Source organism: Oryzias latipes, chromosome 1 (genome assembly GCF_002234675.1).
Source record: "Oryzias latipes chromosome 1, ASM223467v1".
NCBI classification, from domain to species: Eukaryota; Metazoa; Chordata; class Actinopteri; order Beloniformes; family Adrianichthyidae; genus Oryzias; species Oryzias latipes.
The window spans coordinates 23,620,816-23,640,258 of NC_019859.2; the positions used below are offsets into that span (position 1 = coordinate 23,620,816).

The 19,443-nt window shown below is 36.0% G+C and overlaps 5 protein-coding genes and 2 long non-coding RNA genes across 7 annotated transcripts in view; all 7 read left to right on the forward strand.

The window, feature by feature from the left end:
• Positions 1–31: 31 nt before the first annotated feature.
• On the forward strand, positions 32–994 carry LOC111947923. The gene is made up of 3 exons (XR_002873882.1): positions 32–245; positions 341–511; positions 849–994. It is a non-coding gene; the product is annotated as an uncharacterized LOC111947923 (long non-coding RNA).
• Positions 995–1,946: 952 nt separating this feature from the next.
• On the forward strand, positions 1,947–7,648 carry LOC111947365 (mesothelin-like protein). Its single transcript, XM_023954333.1, has 17 exons — positions 1,947–2,029; positions 2,135–2,264; positions 2,480–2,670; positions 2,780–2,870; positions 2,960–3,083; positions 3,162–3,343; positions 3,608–3,763; positions 3,848–3,984; positions 4,557–4,687; positions 4,763–4,857; positions 4,955–5,291; positions 6,378–6,394; positions 6,486–6,507; positions 6,604–6,631; positions 6,729–6,813; positions 6,890–7,036; positions 7,224–7,648. Exons 1-17 carry the CDS (start codon positions 1,953–1,955, stop codon positions 7,437–7,439), a joined length of 2,166 nt encoding a protein of 721 aa, XP_023810101.1. The 5' UTR covers positions 1,947–1,952; the 3' UTR covers positions 7,440–7,648.
• Positions 7,649–8,156: 508 nt separating this feature from the next.
• LOC111947927 lies at positions 8,157–8,844 on the forward strand. The gene is made up of 3 exons (XR_002873887.1): positions 8,157–8,349; positions 8,470–8,597; positions 8,711–8,844. It is a non-coding gene; the product is annotated as an uncharacterized LOC111947927 (long non-coding RNA).
• Positions 8,845–8,953: 109 nt separating this feature from the next.
• Positions 8,954–11,740, forward strand: LOC110013627. The gene is made up of 8 exons (XM_023954368.1): positions 8,954–8,974; positions 9,231–9,449; positions 9,550–9,720; positions 10,261–10,410; positions 10,518–10,582; positions 10,698–10,827; positions 11,362–11,447; positions 11,553–11,740. Exons 1-8 carry the CDS (start codon positions 8,954–8,956, stop codon positions 11,710–11,712), a joined length of 1,002 nt encoding a protein of 333 aa, XP_023810136.1. The 3' UTR covers positions 11,713–11,740.
• Positions 11,741–12,001: 261 nt separating this feature from the next.
• On the forward strand, positions 12,002–14,266 carry LOC111947379 (mesothelin-like protein). The gene is made up of 8 exons (XM_023954405.1): positions 12,002–12,131; positions 12,241–12,331; positions 12,421–12,544; positions 12,623–12,804; positions 13,070–13,225; positions 13,310–13,446; positions 13,942–14,072; positions 14,148–14,266. Exons 2-8 carry the CDS (start codon positions 12,284–12,286, stop codon positions 14,264–14,266), a joined length of 897 nt encoding a protein of 298 aa, XP_023810173.1. The 5' UTR covers positions 12,002–12,131; positions 12,241–12,283.
• A 1,600-nt stretch (positions 14,267–15,866) lies between these two features.
• Positions 15,867–18,454, forward strand: LOC110013626. The gene is made up of 10 exons (XM_023954453.1): positions 15,867–15,885; positions 15,982–16,009; positions 16,107–16,191; positions 16,268–16,414; positions 16,602–16,813; positions 16,937–17,040; positions 17,640–17,767; positions 17,888–18,015; positions 18,139–18,256; positions 18,443–18,454. The coding sequence occupies exons 3-10, from the start codon at positions 16,141–16,143 to the stop codon at positions 18,452–18,454; spliced, it is 900 nt and encodes a 299-aa protein (XP_023810221.1). The 5' UTR covers positions 15,867–15,885; positions 15,982–16,009; positions 16,107–16,140.
• A 210-nt stretch (positions 18,455–18,664) lies between these two features.
• The window catches only part of LOC105357440, a 40,257-nt gene continuing 39,478 nt past the window's right edge, over positions 18,665–19,443 (forward strand). The window contains exons 1-2 of the mRNA XM_023958710.1: positions 18,665–18,879; positions 18,980–19,150. The gene's annotated coding sequence lies outside the window, so the exon portion shown is untranslated. The remainder of the gene's footprint in view (positions 18,880–18,979; positions 19,151–19,443) is intronic.

Below are 19,443 nucleotides of genomic sequence, written 5' to 3' on the forward strand. Positions count from 1 at the left end.
TACAACTCATGCATTGTTTTTTATAGATTGCTGCTGCCTTGGCAAGTAATTTTGGTGAGAACATTGATGCCAAAGTTATTTCTGCCCTCGGTAATGAAAGCACCAGCTTGTCCATAAGCCAGATAAAGTCTTTGAAGCCTTCAGACTTGGTGGATTCTCTCAACATTCTCAGCAATGTGATTGGTTGGAGAAAAGGACAGGCCAAAGCCATTATCCTGTCTTTGCTGTCTTCAGGATTTGTACAGGTACTGTGTTAGATTGTGTTTATTAGCAACTAAACAAAAATCATTGGACAAAGTGTTTACGTTTATGTATTTTTTGACCTTCTACATCCAATCAGATCAACAGTTCAGCCTCGCTGCTAAACCTGGGCTCCCTCATCTCTGGCGTACCATCAACTGTGTTCAGCAGCATCAGCGGCTCTGATCTTGTCACTGTATCCAGAAACCCCTCAGTCCTGTTCTACATCCTGTCTGCTCCACAGATTGTTCAGCTGACTTTTGTGATACAGGTAAAACAAACACTTGAACAGCACTTGGATATGTCAACTTCAGAACATATTAAGAAGAATATTGTAATGCTAGTCTTTTCAAATATGAAGTGGCATTGAACAAGACTTTAGGGGATTTAGGTTTTATAATAAGTAATTCAATGCTTGTATTGTTAATTAAACCTCAAAGTTAACCAAATAACAGCGAAATAATGTGAGTCAAAAAATGTGTTTGACTCACATGGCCTTACATAATTAAACTTCAAATCTACTTTATTGTCAGAAAGAGCTCGTGAAGCTGTGAAATGACTTGTTGATATTTATAATCTGTGTCTTCCTGCTTCTTTTCTTTCTACAGATTATATATTTAAACACCAACAGTTTGCAGATCATAGAAAATGTTCCAGATAATTTGGCTACTGAGATTCCTGGAGTTTACCTGCTGCAGTTCCCAAATGACATCAGCACGGTCATCAAACTAAATAGAAAGAAATGGAAACCCCAACAGGTAGGTTCACCTGTTAAAAAGTCTGATTTTTCAACATTTTCATGTAAATTCTACAAATTAAATGTGACTTTATTTCTTTATTTTTTTCTAGGTTGTACTGTTCTTTGATATAATAGCAGCAAACTCTGAGACAGCTGAGCTGGGAGGTCCAAACAAGTGAGATTCTCCCCTTAATAACTTAAACATTTAAGTTAATAAGTCAAAGAAATGTATTTGCTAATGTGTTCATGTGTTTGTTTGTTTGTTTGTTTGTTTGTTTGTTTGTTTGTTTGTTTGTACAGCTTGTCCTCCTCTGTGCTACAAGGGTTTACATGCACAACAGTAAGATCTTTAGGAAAGAGACAAATCAAGAATCTGATTAAAGCCTGTCGGAGAAAAGGGACAAACAAGGTTCCATTGGTGGAGACTCAGGTAAGATGATAAGAATGCATATGTATTTCCTAAATATGTGTATTTGTACAGGTTCAAGCATCAATATTATAGGAAACCCCTGCGGAAATGACAATTATGGCCCCCACTGTCTCTAGGTGTGTGCTGCTTGCATTTATTTGCCACTTGGAGATATCCCTTAATTAATGTTCAAAAATTAAATTCCTTTTTTGTTAAACTGCAGTTTCTTAAGACTTTCCTGAAGTTCTTCCTTTGACACATTTCAAAGTTGCATTATTATCAAGGTTCTTTTAATAGCTGTCAATTCATGTAAATGGAAGGATTTCTTCCTCATTGCTCTATAACCCAGTTGTTGAGATTGAGATGGTGTCACTTTCTTTAGCCAAAGTGTAAGAAGCATGTAAAACTTAAAGGTAAAAAAAGACCTTGCAACCTGGCCATAAATAGTTTTTTAAAAGAGTGTCCAAGTAACTAAAAACACTGTGGTAATCTATGAAGAAACTTCTAGTTTCAGACAATATTTAATTTGGGATACTCTTTTCTTTTGCCCAACAGTTGACCTGCATGTACAACCAAATCAAAGAAGAGTCGGATGCCACCAGCTTTTCCCTCTATCCTCCAGATGTGTTGCTTTACTATGAGTAAGAATCATTTCTTTATACTGTATTATGATCACAAATAAACTTTAGCTTTTTATTAACAAAGACTTCAATGTTATGACTGCTGTTTTCTCTTTCTTCTTCCAGTTACTCTCTGGTGCCACGGAGCAGCTGCAGGTCTTATTTTCAAGAGTTGGCTGATGCCGACTTTTCCATTTTTTCTCCAGCACTGACATACAGACAGTCTGCTTTGTTTGATAATGCAAGGAACTGCTTGGTGAGTCTAGAGCAAGACCAACAAATTTGAAGACAAAAATCCTTTCAATCATTTACTTGACTGTAATAACAAAATGCCTTAATGTAAATAAGTACCTTAGAAAAAGTTTTGATTAAATATGATATTATTTTTTGTATATGTCAGATGCAACACATTTTGAGAGAGACTGCATTTTTTTTTATAGCTATTTATGTTTTACTTTCTTCTGCTTTAAGGGAATAACTAGCACAAGTTTAACTGAGGATAATGTATCAGTTTTGGGGAACATGTGCTGCATTCTTGATGGCTCCTACATCCAAAACTCTCATCCATCTATACTGGAACAACTCAAGAACTGTCCAGATCTCACTGTTGGTCAATCAACTGCAGTTATAACCCTTCTGACCAATGGAAATACACCTTATGGGTACGTAAACTGCAACTTATTGAAATTCTACAATTACAAATAGGAGTTTGTGTCTTTCAAAGACGATAGTGTACTTAAAAAAACGCTTTGTTTGTTATATCACAATCAGAGATCCTTCAACATGGAGTGAACAAACTCTAAAAGACCTTGGGATGCTAACTCTGCATTTGCCTTCATCTTTCTATCAGCACTTTGATCAGGTGAGTAACACGTGCATTCAAGTGTTTAGAAGGGAAGGTCTCATGGATGGAGGATCAAGTTTGAGCTGATAAATGTATTTTCCTTGCAGGACACAAAGCGTAACTTCTTGAAATACTTTCTGAAAGTCTTTGGTAGAGTGAGTAGAGAACAGAGGAAGCAACTGAAGAAGGAGATAAGACAGTCCATCAAAAGTGATTCAGACCAAACTGCAGGTCTGTCTGCCTCTGAAAATGTGTCTTTATCTTGTTGTTTACTTTCTGGTGTAAGTTTTTTCTGATTTATTTTCACAGAGTGCACAGTTGGAATAATCACTCAGGTCACAATCAGTGACCCCACCTTCCCCTTTGACTATAACATCAACCAATTCAACAACTGTCTGTCAGTTTCAACTGTCAAAGACAACTTGGATGGCATCACAGAAGAGGTGGATGAGGTGGAATACCTCAGAATTGTTCTCCAGAAACTGCAAGACGTAAGCAATGATCCTCTGTAAAACACATTTGTTTTATCACTGATGCTGTGTCATATACATTTTGATTGGATTGTGTTTGGGCACAATCTTGGGTTAGAGGGGGAACCAACACCCGCTTTTTTCTTGTGGGCTGAGACTTGAACAAGACACATTCCAGCCTGAAATCTCCATTATTGCTTCAATTTTTTTAGATCCTTTCTTTTTGATTTCAATATAGTATCAATAACATTGCATACAATTGACCATATTTCTGTGCAATTACAGGCTGAAAACTCCATCATTCCAGAAGATCAGGTTCAGCTCCTAAGTGCAGCTTCTCGAGTTGCCACAGTTCAAGATATTATTTCATGGACCATCAGTAAAATCGACACGCTTGCTGCTTTGATGGACTCTTCAAATGGAGGCTGGGACCCAAGCTTAGTGAGCAAACAGAGTACTTGTGTTGTGACTGTGTACAGCATTTAAGGGCTGCTGTTTGATCAGAGCACATTTCTTCTCCTCCAGGCTAAGGTTATCATCTCTAAGTATCTGGCTGTGGGAGGAAACAAACTAGGCAGTGCAGAGCTGAATGTTATTGGGGGACCAAATCTGTGCTCTCTAGATGTGGATGTCATCAGGACTATTTCATCACAAAGCTTCAGGTAAGAAATGATGCATGGATGACATAAACAGGCGCGACTCAGACATTAGATCCTTGCCGGGGAGTAGCGGGGTCTTCATGATCTGCACGACAGCTGAAAACTCTTAAAACCCAATAGAAAAAGCCTGAAACAAGAATCAGGAGATTTGCACTGCTTTAACATTTCACACCAAGCCTCTTCCATGGTGCATGGTGGATACGGGCTCGTCTAGTAGCAGTCCAGCCTAGTGTAAACACTATACGCTAACCCCACATTGAAGAATTTGTTTTTTTAGCATGTTCTTGGACATGCATCACACGGCCAATGTGAACGTGGCTTGAGGCTTTCATGATCAAAAAAAACTTTAATGGTGGGATGTTTCCAACTGTAAGTTGAAATCAGAGCTTCTCCATGGCCAGGACAAGAGCACATCTCATGAAGATACACCCTTGGAGGCGCACGTAAAGGACGCACAGACTAGATCAGAACTGCATGAGCAATATTATAAATGTATATTGTTGGAACTATCAACTTGGAATATTATCTTGGGTTTAAACTCTGCTTATGCGCTACAATGTCTCTTTCTCCTGCAGAGAAGTTGACTCTCTGGACATCTCTAGCTGCACTACTGACAAAAAGAAAGAGTTTTTCACTATCTCCTTTGAAGCATTCAACCTTACAACAAGCTCAGTTTCTGTTTTTCAGCTCATACAACCATACATTGGTAAGTAAACATTTCCATCTACACACATGCACATAAGAATATCCTCACAGAGCTAATTTTTTCCTTTTCCCACAGGAGGTGCAAATGCTAATTATATTCGTAGTTTGGTGGTCTCTGATGTTAACATGGACCTGGCCACCTTCACCAGTTTGGATGAAAACGTTGTGCTGGTCAGTGTTATGTTTATGTCTTAACTATGAATGCTTCTGTTTCTGTGGATATATTTTACGGCATCACTGTGAAATATATCTGCTCTGTTCCCCCCAGAGTCTAACTGCAAGTGAAGTTAAAGGTCTCCTCGGCACCAACCTCCCAGATTTGAAGTCTTATGAAAACCAAACTCTGGTGCAGACGTGGATCAGAAGTCAAAACCAGTCTGAGCTTGATATTCTAAGATTGGGCTTCCTAAAAGGCAAAGTTGATCCCACGATTCCTCCATATAACAGTTCTACAACAACTTTGTTACCAACAACAACTACTGTAACTGGAGTTAATCCATCACCATCAACCACAACTGAACCTCCAACTTTAGGACCTACATCAACTTTATCTTCAACAACTATGACCTCTATTCTTTCTGAAATGACCAGTTCTGCAACTACAGGTCAGTACAAAAGCAGAGAGCTGACTTATTTATCTGGAAACATTTACACATAGAGAATGCAGCATATTTAAAAATTTAGAATACAAATGAAAAAAAGCAGTTTTTTAGCTCCAGTACATTTCTGAAAACAAACACAGACAGTTAATATTGTGTTTACAAGTTTTTTACTTTACCTTGTTAATAGGTAAAATATACAGAAGATTAGGTAATTAATATTAGTACAGCTATTCACAGCACTGTAACTACATTGTATTTTAAATAGTAGACAGAACCATTAAATCACAGTATTATTAGGTGGCCATGAAGTACAAATCAAACTAAGAAATCAGTAAGGGCTAAAACCCATTAAAGATCACAGCGACAATTAAAAAAGCAAAACAATTGATGAAAATGCTACATTATATTTTTGATAATCAAACCAAAAATCAAGAAAACAAAACACAATTATAAAAAAATGAAACTAAATAAAAATGAAACCTTTCAGAAAACAAAAGTAATTTTCAGAAATCAAAATAAAAAACAGAGAGCAAAATGAAACCGAAAAAGGTTAGTACTGTGGACATTACTAATTGGATGATGATATTCAACTTCATGCCACATAACATTTGATTGGAATGATGGACAAACGTCATTGTCCAATCAGAGATGTTCCATAGTGCCTACCTTTTCCAGTTTTCTATTGTTCCTATTATTCCAATTTTTAACATTTCATTTTGATTCCTGAAAATTACTTTTATTTTTCAAAACATGTCATTTTCATTTTTTCTTTTTTTGGAATTGTCTTTTTGTTTCTGGACATTTCTTTTGATTCCTAAAATGTACTGTTGTTTTATTTAAATTTTATTTCTTTTTAGTTGTCGTTTTGATTTTCAATGTGTTATTGCGTCTAGTGGTTTTTTGGTGTGATTTGCATTTCAGGGCCACTGTAGTTTTACCTATTGTAACAAAACAATGAAGATGTTTGGCTAAAGCCTTGTTGCTCTGGGCCGTTATTTGAGATCAGTCAAAACACAAAATGGACTTATAGCCTACTTGGTCCACGTAATTCATTTTTCTTATTACAATTTTCTTATTTGTTTCTTTTAGATGACAACAAAGGAAAGGTAAATGGCATTTGTTTTTGTTTTTTTTATCATTTAAAAATGTCTATTTTGAATAGCACTCTAAAAATGTCCTACATGTTTTTTTCTGAAGTGCCGAGTTATCACAGCAAATGGTGAGTGGTTTTGATGCATGAGGACATTAATTCATAGTAATTAATAGTTTTTAGTTTACACTTTCTAGAAAACTAATGTTTTCCTTTTTTTCACAGAATCAAATACATGTGTTGGAGTAAACAGGTAAACTTTTCTTAAAATTATTTTATAACAAAAATATTTAACTTTAACCTGAAAGCAAAAACCAAATGGTATTATTTTGTTCAATTCCAAATTACAGCACAGATCTTCAAGTCTTCCTCAACAGTGGAAAGATGAACGGACGCTTCTGTAACTTTTCTGTGGAAGAGTTTGCTTGTGCCTCTGTAAGACAGCGACACATTCTAAACTACAGTAGTAAAGGTGGTTCATGTAATGATTTCACTTTCTAATGTTGAACAGCTTTCAGCCTTAACAGCACAGGACCTGGTAGAGATTATGACGTGTGATCTGTCATCAAACTCAAGTGGGTCCATATCGGCCTGGAATCTTCTCTTCTGTAAAACTTCCAGGATCCTGAATGCAGCTCTGAATCTTCTGACCACTGCAGTATGACTGACTTTTAGTTAAATATTTGGAAACCATTGGAATAAGTTACTACTAAATAGACATTTGACCTTACACTAGAAAATGTATTTCAATATATTATGCACTGTTGAATAGATATTTTTTTACATTTTATTTTTTTTTATTTGCATTTTACCAAGCTTACAAACAATGTTTGTATTTGTTGCAGACAATCAACCCCAACAATCCTGCAGTGTCAGTGATTTTGGACAGCATACAAGCAATCAGTCCAGATCTTTTCAGCACAAACACACTGAATAATCTCACTGAGCTGCAGCTGTGGTTTAACGTTCGCCTTCGCCCGTTCTTGCCTGCTGTTTCCACCAACTTTCTCTCAATTCTTGCAACAAAGGATTTGCAGTGCAGCTCCTACCAATATATGTAAGCAAGACAACAAATATTAGTAGGGAATATACCTGAAAATCTGACTAATTATTTAATTATGTCACAGTATTATATGTTGTGTATTCATCGAATGTCCTACTCATGTGTTTTAAAAAATAGCTTGCAAATATTGAGTGAAGTACAACCTCAGATGACTCTTTCTAAGCAAGAATCTGTGTACACACAATTCATCAAGATCTACCTGAGCAGAAAGGATACTGCAAGTAAGCACAAAAAACTGAAATGCAATGTTATATCTAAAACATTGCTAAATTACAATGTTCTGTTTTGAATGGGAGCAAAATAAAATGAGTTTTTTGTCTTCAATAAAAAGAAAAAAATTGTACCACATTTTGATGAAGATGAAAAAAAACTGTAGAATAAATAAATAACCATAAACTATAAAACTGATTTTCCAAGTTTGTAATTAAAACTTTAGGTAAGCGCTCTGATTCACATCAAGAAAGCCTTGGTTCAAATCTAACCTTTTCATGTGGAATTTCGATAGCACATTTCTCACACATTTCAAAAAACATGTTTTAATGCCTGATTGATAATTCTAAACTGTCCGGAAATGTGAAAATGAGTGTGCAGGCATGTGAAAGACTGTCGAACTGATCAGGATGTACCCTGGTATTACTAAAATGTAACTGGGTTGGCCCCAGCAGCCCTGCAACCCCAAAGGGATTCAGCTGGATGGATGGATGGATGGATGGATGGATGGATGGGAGAGGTTGTAGTTTGAAATAGTTCTAATATATTTTTATTATTTGTTTCAAACAGCAACATCATCAAAGTGCTACGACAGCAACAACCCAGAGCTGAACTCCACAGCCTGGTTTGCAGAGTACATCGGCTCTTTCATCACTTTTCTCACTGTGGTGGATCTTCAGTCATTTGGATCTCAACAGGTATTTTATCTCATATGGACATTCCAATTGTACTGTTCTGTTTCTGTTTTTTTCTGTCAGAATAAAACCATATCCACAGTTTCAAAGCTGATAGAGTGAATTGGTTTCTTCTCTTTTCAGGACCTGCAGCTGTTCACAGTGAATCCTCAGAATCTTCTCCTTCTTAATCAGTATAAGGTGGATGTGACAATAGTTATCTACTACATTCAGTTAGTTTATCAGCAAGATATCCACTTCAGTCCACTTGGGTAAGTTTAACACACCAATGTATTTATTTATTTATTTATTTTTACATATTTTCCATACAGCCACAAATCTTCCACAAAGTATGTGATCTTAAACTGTCCAACCTGTTTTGAAGCCTTCCTTCATTGGGTCAGTGCTTTGCTCCTGGCCGGGCGTTCACTCAGTTGACTTCACAAGAAAGTTTGACGGTTTTGGGAAATGTCAACAGAGTTTGTACAGACCTAGATCCACAGGTAAATAAAACAATAAGAAAACACAAAGATACTAAAAGTACAGATTTCTCAATACATGTATAAAAATAAAATACAGGAAGACTAAGAAAACTGAACAATGTACTGTATAACAAGGGACAACTGATATGAGCAAAATAAAAACTGAAGTACAGAGTGGTTTATATGTATTTTATCTTATCCTTAGAAACAAGTTTGATGACAGGTTTATTTCAATTAAAAGTTAGCTAAAGAGTTTTTCTCCTGATATTTGCATGGAAGGAAAACATGAAACCCAAACAAGACCAACATCACCATCATCATTTGAAAGCTTCTTGTTATTTTCTTCAACTATTTTAAATGACTGTGTTGAACATTTACACATACAATTTACTGGAATTACAACTCATGCATTGTTTTTTTTAGATTGCTGCTGCCTTGGCAAGTAATTTTGGTAAGAACATTGATGCCAAAGTTATTTCTGCCCTCGGTAATGAAAGCACCAGCTTGTCCATAAGCCAGATAAAGTCTTTGAAGCCTTCAGACTTGGTGGATTCTCTCAACATTCTCAGCAATGTGATTGGTTGGAGAAAAGGACAGGCCAAAGCCATTGTCCTGTCTTTGCTGTCGTCAGGATTTGTACAGGTACTGTGTTAGATTGTGTTTATTAGCAACTAAACAAAAATCATCTTTTTGGACAAAGTGTTTACACTTATGTATTTTTTGACCTTCTACATCCAATCAGATCAACAGTTCAGCCTCGCTGCTAAACCTGGGCTCCCTCATCTCTGGCGTACCATCAACTGTGTTCAGCAGCATCAGCGGCTCTGATCTTGTCACTGTATCCAGAAACCCCTCAGTCCTGTTCTACATCCTGTCTGCTCCACAGATTGTTCAGCTGACTTTTGTGATAAAGGTAAAACAAACACTTGAACAGCACTTGGATATGTCAACTTCAGAACATATTAAGAAGAATATTGTAATGCTAGTCTTTTCAAATAGGAAGTGGCATTGAACAAGACTTTAGGGGATTTAGGTTTTATAATAAGTAATTCAATGCTTGTATTGTTAATTAAACCTCTAAGTTAACCAAATAACAGCGACAATATACAGGAAATTATAATTAACTTGAACAAGTTTCCAAACATACACATTGTATATATTTGAATGAAGAAAAAAACACAAAATGACATTAAAGGAAAAGTGAAAAAGGTTTTCTCTGTACCTTTTTTATTTTAAGTAATGGATAGCTTTTGATGGTTTGATGACTGAACTTCACTGAGAATGCTCAGGTCTTTTTTCATCATGTTGAGATCAATAAAAAATGTGTTTGACTCACATGGCCTAACATAACTAAACTTCAAATCCACTTTATTGTCAGAAAGAGCTCGTGAAGCTGTGAAATGACTTGTTGATAATTATAATCTGTGTCTTCCTGTTTCTTTTCTTTCTACAGATTATATATTTAAACACCAACAGTTTGCAGATCATAGAAAATGTTCCAGATAATTTGGCCACTGAGATTCCTGGAGTTTACCTGTTGCAGTTCCCAAATGACATCAGCACAGTTATCAGACTAAATAGAAAGAAATGGAAACCCCAACAGGTAGGTTCACCTGTTAAAAACCCATATGTTTTAAAATTTGTATGTAACTTCTGAATACAGAATGTGCCTTTCTTCTTTTCTTTCTTTCTTTCTTTCTTTTTTTTTAGGTTGCATTGTTCTTTGATATAATTGCAGCAAACTCTGAGATTGCTGAGCTGGGAGGTCCAAACAAGTGAGATTCTACTTAATAAATTAAAACTTAAGTATATAAGTAATAGAAATGTATTGTAAATATTAATATGTTTGTGTTTGTTTGTTTGTTTGTTTGTTTGTTTGTTTGTGTACAGCTTGTCCTCCTCTGTGCTACAAGGGTTTACATGCACAACAGTAAGATCTTTAGGAAAAAGGCAAATCAAGAATCTGATTAAAGCCTGTCGGAGAAAAGGGACAAACAAGGTTCCATTGGTGGAGACTCAGGTAAGATGATAAGAGTGCATATGTATTTCCTAAATATGTGAATTTGTACAGGTTTAAGCATCAATATTATAGGAAACCCCTGCGGAAATGACAATTATGGCCCCCACTGTCTCTAGGTGTGTGCTGCTTGCATTTATTTGCCACTTGGAGATATCCCTTAATTAATGTTCAAAAATTAAATTCCTTTTTTGTTAATCTGCAGTTTCTTAAGAAATTCCTGAAGTTCTTCCTTTGACACATTTCAAAGTTGCATTATTATCAAGGTTCTTTTAATAGCTGTCAATTCATGTAAATGGAAGGATTTCTTCCTCATTGCTCTATAACCCAGTTGTTGAGATTGAGATGGTGTCACTTTCTTTAGCCAAAGTGTAAGAAGCATGTAAAACTTAAAGGTAAAAAAAAAGACCTTGCAACCTGACCATAAATAGTTTTTTAAAAGTGTCCAAGTAACTAAAAACACTGTGGTAATCTATGAAGAAACTTCTAGTTTCAGACAATATTTAATTTGGGATACTCTTTTCTTTTGCCCAACAGTTGACCTGCATGTACAACCAAATCAAAGAAGAGTCGGATGCCACCAGCTTTTCCCTCTATCCTCCAGATGTGTTGCTTTACTATGAGTAAGAATCATTTCTTTATACTGTATTATGATCACAAATAAACTTTAGCTTTTTATTAACAAAGACTTCAATGTTATGACTGCTGTTTTCTCTTTCTTCCTCCAGTTACTCTCTGGTGCCACGGAGCAGCTGCAGGTCTTATTTTCAAGAGTTGGCTGATGCCGACTTCTCCATCTTTTCTTCAGCACTGACATACAGACGGTCTGCTTTGTTTGATAATGCAAGGAACTGCTTGGTGAGTCTAGAGCAAGACCAACAAATTTGAAGACAAAAATCCTTTCAATCATTTACTTGACTGAAATAACAAAATGCCTTAATGTAAATAAGTACTTTAGAAAAAGTTTTGATTAAATATGATTTTATTTTTTGTATATGTCAGATGCAAAGTAAAAAAGGGTCCATTAATCAGTTAAATTACAATTTTGTATCAACATTTTGAGAGACTGCAGTTTTTTTTTATTACTACTTATGTTTTACTTTCTTTTGCTTTAAGGGAATAACTAGCACAAGTTTAACTGAGGATAATGTATCAGTTTTGGGCAACATGTGCTGCATTCTTGATGGCTCCTACATCCAAAACTCTCATCCATCTATACTGGAACAACTCAAGAACTGTCCAGATCTCACTGTTGGTCAATCAACTGCAGTTATAACCCTTCTGACCAATGGAAATACACCTTATGGGTACGTAAACTGCAGCTTATTGAAATTCTACAATTACAAATAGGAGTTTGTGTCTTTCAAAGACGATAGTGTACTTAAAAAAACGCTTTGTTTGTTATATCACAATCAGAGATCCTTCAACATGGAATGAACAAACTCTAAAAGACCTTGGGATGCTAACTCTGCATTTGCCTTCATCTTTCTATCAGCACTTTGATCAGGTGAGTAACACGTGCATTCAAGTGTTTAGAAGGGAAGGTCTCATGGATTGAGGATCAAGTTTGAGCTGATAAACGTATTTTCCTTGCAGGACACAAAGCGTAACTTCTTGAAATACTTTCTGAACGTTTTTGGTGGAGTGAGCAGAGAACAGAGGAAGCAACTGAAGAAGGAGATAAGACAGTCCATCAAAAGTGATTCAGACCAGACTGCAGGTCTGTCTGCCTCTGAAAATGTGTCTTTATCTTGTTGTTTACTTTCTGGTGTAAGTTTTTTCTGATTTATTTTCACAGAATGCACAGTTGGAATAATCACTCAGGTCACAATCAGTGACCCCACCTTCCCCTTTGACTATAACATCAACCAATTCAACAACTGTCTGTCAGTTTCAACTGTCAAAGACAACTTGGATGGCATCACAGAAAAGGTGGATGAGGTGGAATACCTCAGGATTGTTCTCCAGAAACTGCAAGACGTAAGCAATGATCCTCTGTAAAACACATTTTTTTTATCACTGATGCTGTGTCATAAACATTTTGATTGGATTGTGTTTGGGCACAATCTTGGGTCAGAGGGGGAACCAACACCCGCTTTTTTCTTGTGGGCTAAGACTTGAACAAGACACATTCCAGCCAGCAATCTCCATTATTGCTTCAATTTTTTTTAGATCCTTTCTTTTTGATTTCAATATAGTATCAATAACATTGCATACAATTGACCATATTTCTGTGCAATTACAGGCTGAAAACTCCATCATTCCAGAAGATCAGGTTCAGCTCCTCGGTGCAATTTCTCGAGTTGCCACAGTTCAGGATATTCTTTCATGGACCATCAGTAAAATCGACACGCTTGCTGCTTTGATGGACTCTTCAAATGGAGGCTGGGACCCAAGCTTAGTGAGCAAACAGAGTCCTTGTGTTGTGACTGTGAACAACATTTAAGGGCTGCTGTTTGATCAGAGCACATTTCTTCTCCTCCAGGCTAAGGTTATCATCTCTAAGTATCTGGCTGTGGGAGGAAACAAACTAGGCAGTGCAGAGCTGAATGTTATTGGGGGACCAAATCTCTGCTCTCTAGATGTGGATGTCATCAGGACTATTTCATCACAAAGCTTCAGGTAAGAAATGATGCAAAGATTACATAAACAGGCGCGACTCAGACATTAGATCTTTGCCGGGGAGTAGCGGTCTTCATGATCTGCACAACAGCTGAAAACTCTTAAAACCCAATAGAAAAAGCCTGAAACCAGAATCAGGAGATTTGCACTGCTTTAACATTTCACACCAAGCCTCTTCCATGGTGCATGGTGGTTACGGGCTCGTCTAGTAGCAGTCCAGCCTAGTGTAAACACTATACGCTAACCCCACATTGAAGAATGTGGTTTTTTAGCTGTAAGTTTTTCAACTGTAAGTTGAAATCAGAGCTTCTCCATGGCCAGGACAAGAGCACATCTCATGAAGATACACCCTTGGAGGCGCACGTAAAGGACGCACAGACTAGATCAGAACTGCATGAGCAATATTATAAATGTATATTGTTGGAACTATCAACTTGGAATATTATCTTGGGTTTAAACTCTGCTTATGCGCTACAATGTCTCTTTCTCCTGCAGAGAAGTTGACTCTTTGGACATCTCTAGCTGCACTACTGACAAAAAGAAAGAGTTTTTCCGTATCTCCTTTGAAGCATTCAGCCTTACAACAAGCTCAGTTTCTGTTTTTCAGCTCATACAACCATACATCGGTAAGTAAACATTTCCATCTACACACATGCACATAAACATATCCTCACAGATCTAATTTTTTCCTTTTCCCACAGGAGGTGCAAATGTTAATTATATTCGTAGTTTGGTGGTCTCTGGTGTTAACATGGACCTGGCCACCTTCACCAGTTTGGATGAAAACGTTGTGCTGGTCAGTGTTATGTTTATGTCTTAACTATGAATGCTTCTGTTTGTGTGGATATATTTTACGGCATCACTGTGAAATATATCTGCTCTGTTCCCCCCAGAGTCTAACTGCAAGTGAAGTTAAAGGTCTCCTCGGCACTAACCTCCCAGATTTGAAGTCTTATGAAAACCAAACTCTGGTGCAGACCTGGATCAGAAGTCAAAACCAGTCTGAGCTTGATATTCTAAGATTGGGCTTCCTAAAAGGCAAAGTTGAGCCCACGATTCCTCCATATAACAGTTCTACAACAACTTTGTTACCAACAACAACTACTGTAACTGGAGTTAATCCATCACCATCTAGCACAACTGAACCTCCAACTTTAGGATCTACATCAACTTTATCTTCAACAACTATGACCTCTATTCTTTCTGAAATGACCAGTTCTGCAACTACAGGTCAGTACAAAAGCAGAGAGCTGACTTATTTATCTGGAAACATTTACACATAGAGAATGCAGCATATTTAAAAATTTAGAATACAAATGAAAAAAAGCAGTTTTTTTAGCTCCAGTACATTTCTGAAAACAAACACAGACAGTTAATATTGTGTTTACAAGTTTTTAACCCTACCTTGTTAATAGGTAAAATATACAGAAGATTAGGTAATTAATATTAGTACAGCTATTCACAGCACTGTAACTACATTGTATTTTAAATAGTAGACAGAACCATTAAATCACAGTATTATTAGTTGGCCATGAAGTACAAATCAAACTAAGAAATCAGTAAGGGCTAAAACCCATTAAAGATCACAGCGACAATTAAAAAAGCAAAACAATTGATAAAAATGCTACATTACATTTTAGAAATCAAACCAAAAATCAAGAAAACAAAACACAATTATAAAAAAATGAAACGAAATAAAAATGAAACCTTACAGAAAACAAAAGTAATTTTCAGAAATCAAAATAAAAAACAGAGAGCAAAATGAAACCGAAAAAGGTTAGTACTATGGACATTACTAATTGGATGATGATATTCAACTTCATGCCACATAACATTTGATTGGAATGATGGACAAACGTCATTGTACAATCAGAGATGTTCCATAGAGCCTACCTTTTCCAGTTTCCTATTGTGTTTAATTTTTTAACATTTCATTTTTATTCCTGAAAATTACTTTTATTTTTCAAAACATGTCATTTTCATTTTTCCTTTTTTTGGAATTGTCTTTTTGTTTCTGGACATTTCTTTTGATTCCTAAAATGCACTGTTGTTTTATTTAAATTTTATTTCTTTTTAGTTGTCGTTGTGATTTTCAATGTGTTATTGCGTCTAGTGGTTTTTTGGTGTGATTTGCATTTCAGGGCCACTGTAGTTTTACCTATTGTAACAAAACAATGAAGATGTTTGGCTAAAGCCTTGTTGCTCTGGGCCGTTATTTGAGATCAGTCAAAACACAAAATGGACTTATAGCCTACTTGGTCCACGTAATTCATTTTTCTTATTACAATTTTCTTATTTTTTTCTTTTAGATGACAACAAAGGAAAGGTAAATGGCATTTGTTTTTGTTTTTTTTATCATTTAAAAATGTCTATTTTGAATAGCACTCTAAAAATGTCCTACGTGTTTTTTTCTGAAGTGCCGAGTTATCACAGCAAATGGTGAGTGGTTTTGATGCATGAGGACATTAATTCATAGTAATTAATAGTTTTTAGTTTACACTTTCTAGAAAACTAATGTTTTCCTTTTTTTCACAGAATCAAATACATGTGTTGGAGTAAACAGGTAAACTTTTCTTAAAATTATTTTATAACAAAAATATTTAACTTTAACCTGAAAGCAAAAACCAAATGGTATTATTTTGTTCAATTCCAAATTACAGCACAGATCTTCAAGTCTTCCTCAACAGTGGAAAGATGAGCAAACGCTTCTGTAACTTTTCTGTGGAAGAGTTTGCTTGTGCCTCTGTAAGACAGCGACACATTCTAAACTACAGTAGTAAAGGTGGTTCATGTAATGATTTCACTTTCTAATGTTGAACAGCTTTCAGCCTTAACAGCACAGGACCTGGTAGAGATTATGACGTGTGATCTGTCATCAAACTCAAGTGGGTCCATATCGGCCTGGAATCTTCTCTTCTGTAAAACTTCCAGGATCCTGAATGCAGCTCTGAATCTTCTGACCACTGCAGTATGACTGACTTTTAGTTAAATATTTGGAAACCATTGGAATAAGTTACTACTAAATAGACATTTGACCTTACACTAGAAAATGTATTTCAATATATTATGCACTGTTGAATAGATATTTTTTTACATTTTATTTTTTTTTATTTGCATTTTACCAAGCTTACAAACAATGTTTGTATTTGTTGCAGACAATCAACCCCAACAATCCTGCAGTGTCAGTGATTTTGGACAGCATACAAGCAATCAGTCCAGATCTTTTCAGCACAAACACACTGAATAATCTCACTGAGCTGCAGCTGTGGTTTAACGTTCGCCTTCGCCCGTTCTTGCCTGCTGTTTCCACCAACTTTCTCTCAATTCTTGCAACAAAGGATTTGCAGTGCAGCTCCTACCAATATATGTAAGCAAGACAACAAATATTAGTAGGGAATATACCTGAAAATCTGACTAATTATTTAATTATGTCACAGTATTATATGTTGTGTATTCATCGAATGTCCTACTCATGTGTTTTAAAAAATAGCTTGCAAATATTGAGTGAAGTACAACCTCAGATGACTCTTTCTAAGCAAGAATCTGTGTACACACAATTCATCAAGATCTACCTGAGCAGAAAGGATACTGCAGGTAAGCACAAAAAACTGAAATGCAATGTTATATCTAAAACATTGCTAAATTACAATGTTCTGTTTTGAATGGGAGCAAAATAAAATGAGTTTTTTGTCTTCAATAAAAAGAAAAAAATTGTACCACATTTTGATGAAGATGAAAAAAAACTGCAGAATAAATAAATAACCATAAACTATAAAACTGATTTTCCAAGTTTGTAATTAAAACTTTAGGTAAGCGCTCTGATTCACAACAAGAAAGCCTTGGTTCAAATCCAACCTTTTCATGTGGAATTTGGATAGCACATTTCTCACACATTTCAATAAACATGTTTTAATGCTTGGTTGATATTTCTAAACTGTCCTGAAATGTGAAAATGAGTGTGCAGGCATGTGAAAGACTGTCGAACTGATCAGGATGTACCCTGGTATTACTAAAATGTAACTGGGTTGGCCCCAGCAGCCCTGCAACCCCAAAGGGATTCAGCAAAATGGATGTATGGATGGATGGATGGATGGATGGATGGATGGATGGATGGATGGATGGATGGATGGATGGATGGGAGAGGTTGTAGTTTGAAATAGTTCTAATATATTTTTATTATTTGTTTCAAACAGCAACATCATCAAAGTGCTACGACAGCAACAACCCAGAGCTGAACTCCACAGCCTGGTTTGCAGAGTACATCGGCTCTTTCATCACTTTTCTCACTGTGGTGGATCTTCAGTCATTTGGATCTCAACAGGTATTTTATCTCATATGGACATTCCAATTGTACTGTTCTGTTTCTGTTTTTTTCTGTCAGAATAAAACCATATCCACAGTTTCAAAGCTGATAGAGTGAATTGGTTTCTTCTCTTTTCAGGACCTGCAGCTGTTCACAGTGAATCCTCAGAATCTTCTCCTTCTTAATCAGTATAAGGTGGATGTGACAATAGTCATCTACTACATTCAGTTAGTTTATCAGCAAGATATCCACTTCAGTCCACTTGGGTAAGTTTAACACACCAATGTATTTATTTATTTATTTATTTTTACATATTTTCCATACAGCCACAAATCTTCCACAAAGTATGTGATCTTAAACTGTCCAACCTGTTTTCATTCTCTTTGAAGCCTTCCTTCATTGGGTCAGTGCTTTGCTCCTGGCCGGGTGTTCACTCAGTTGACTTCACAAGAAAGTTTGACGGTTTTGGGAAATGTCAACAGCGTTTGTACAGACATAGATCCACAGGTAAACAAAACAACAAGTAAAAACACAGAAATACTGAAAGTACAGATTTTTCAATACATGTATAAAAATAAAATACAGGAAGACTAAGAAAACTGAACAATGTACTGTATAACAAGGGACAACTGATATGAGCAAAATAAAAACTGAAGTACAGAGTGGTTTATATGTATTTTATCTCATCCTTAGAAACAAGTTTGATGACAGGTTTATTTCAATTAAAAGTTAGCTAAAGAGCTTTTCTCCTGATATTTGCATGGAAGGAAAACATGAAACCCAAACAAGACCAACATCACCATCATCATTTGAAAGCTTCTTGATATTTTCTTCAACTATTTTAAATGACTGTGTTGAACATTTACACATACAATTTACTGGAATTACAACTCATGCATTGTTTTTTTTAGATTGCTGCTGCCTTGGCAAGTAATTTTGGTAAGAACATTGATGCCAAAGTTATTTCTGCCCTCGGTAATGAAAGCACCAGCTTGTCCATAAGCCAGATAAAGTCTTTGAAGCCTTCAGACTTGGTGGATTCTCTCAACATTCTCAGCAATGTGATTGGTTGGAGAAAAGGACAGGCCAAAGCCATTGTCCTGTCTTTGCTGTCGTCAGGATTTGTACAGGTACTGTGTTAGATTGTGTTTATTAGCAACTAAACAAAAATCATCTTTTTGGACAAAGTGTTTACACTTATGTATTTTTTGACCTTCTACATCCAATCAGATCAACAGTTCAGCCTCGCTGCTAAACCTGGGCTCCCTCATCTCTGGCGTACCATCAACTGTGTTCAGCAGCATCAGCGGCTCTGATCTTGTCACTGTATCCAGAAACCCCTCAGTCCTGTTCTACATCCTGTCTGCTCCACAGATTGTTCAGCTGACTTTTGTGATACAGGTAAAACAAACACTTGAACAGCACTTGGATATGTCAACTTCAGAACATATTAAGAAGAATATTGTAATGCTAGTCTTTTCAAATAGGAAGTGGCATTGAACAAGACTTTAGGGGATTTAGGTTTTATAATAAGTAATTCAATGCTTGTATTGTTAATTAAACCTCTAAGTTAACCAAATAACAGCGACAATATACAGGAAATTATAATTAACTTGAACAAGTTTCCAAACATACACATTGTATATATTTGAATGAAGAAAAAAACACAAAATGACATTAAAGGAAAAGTGAAA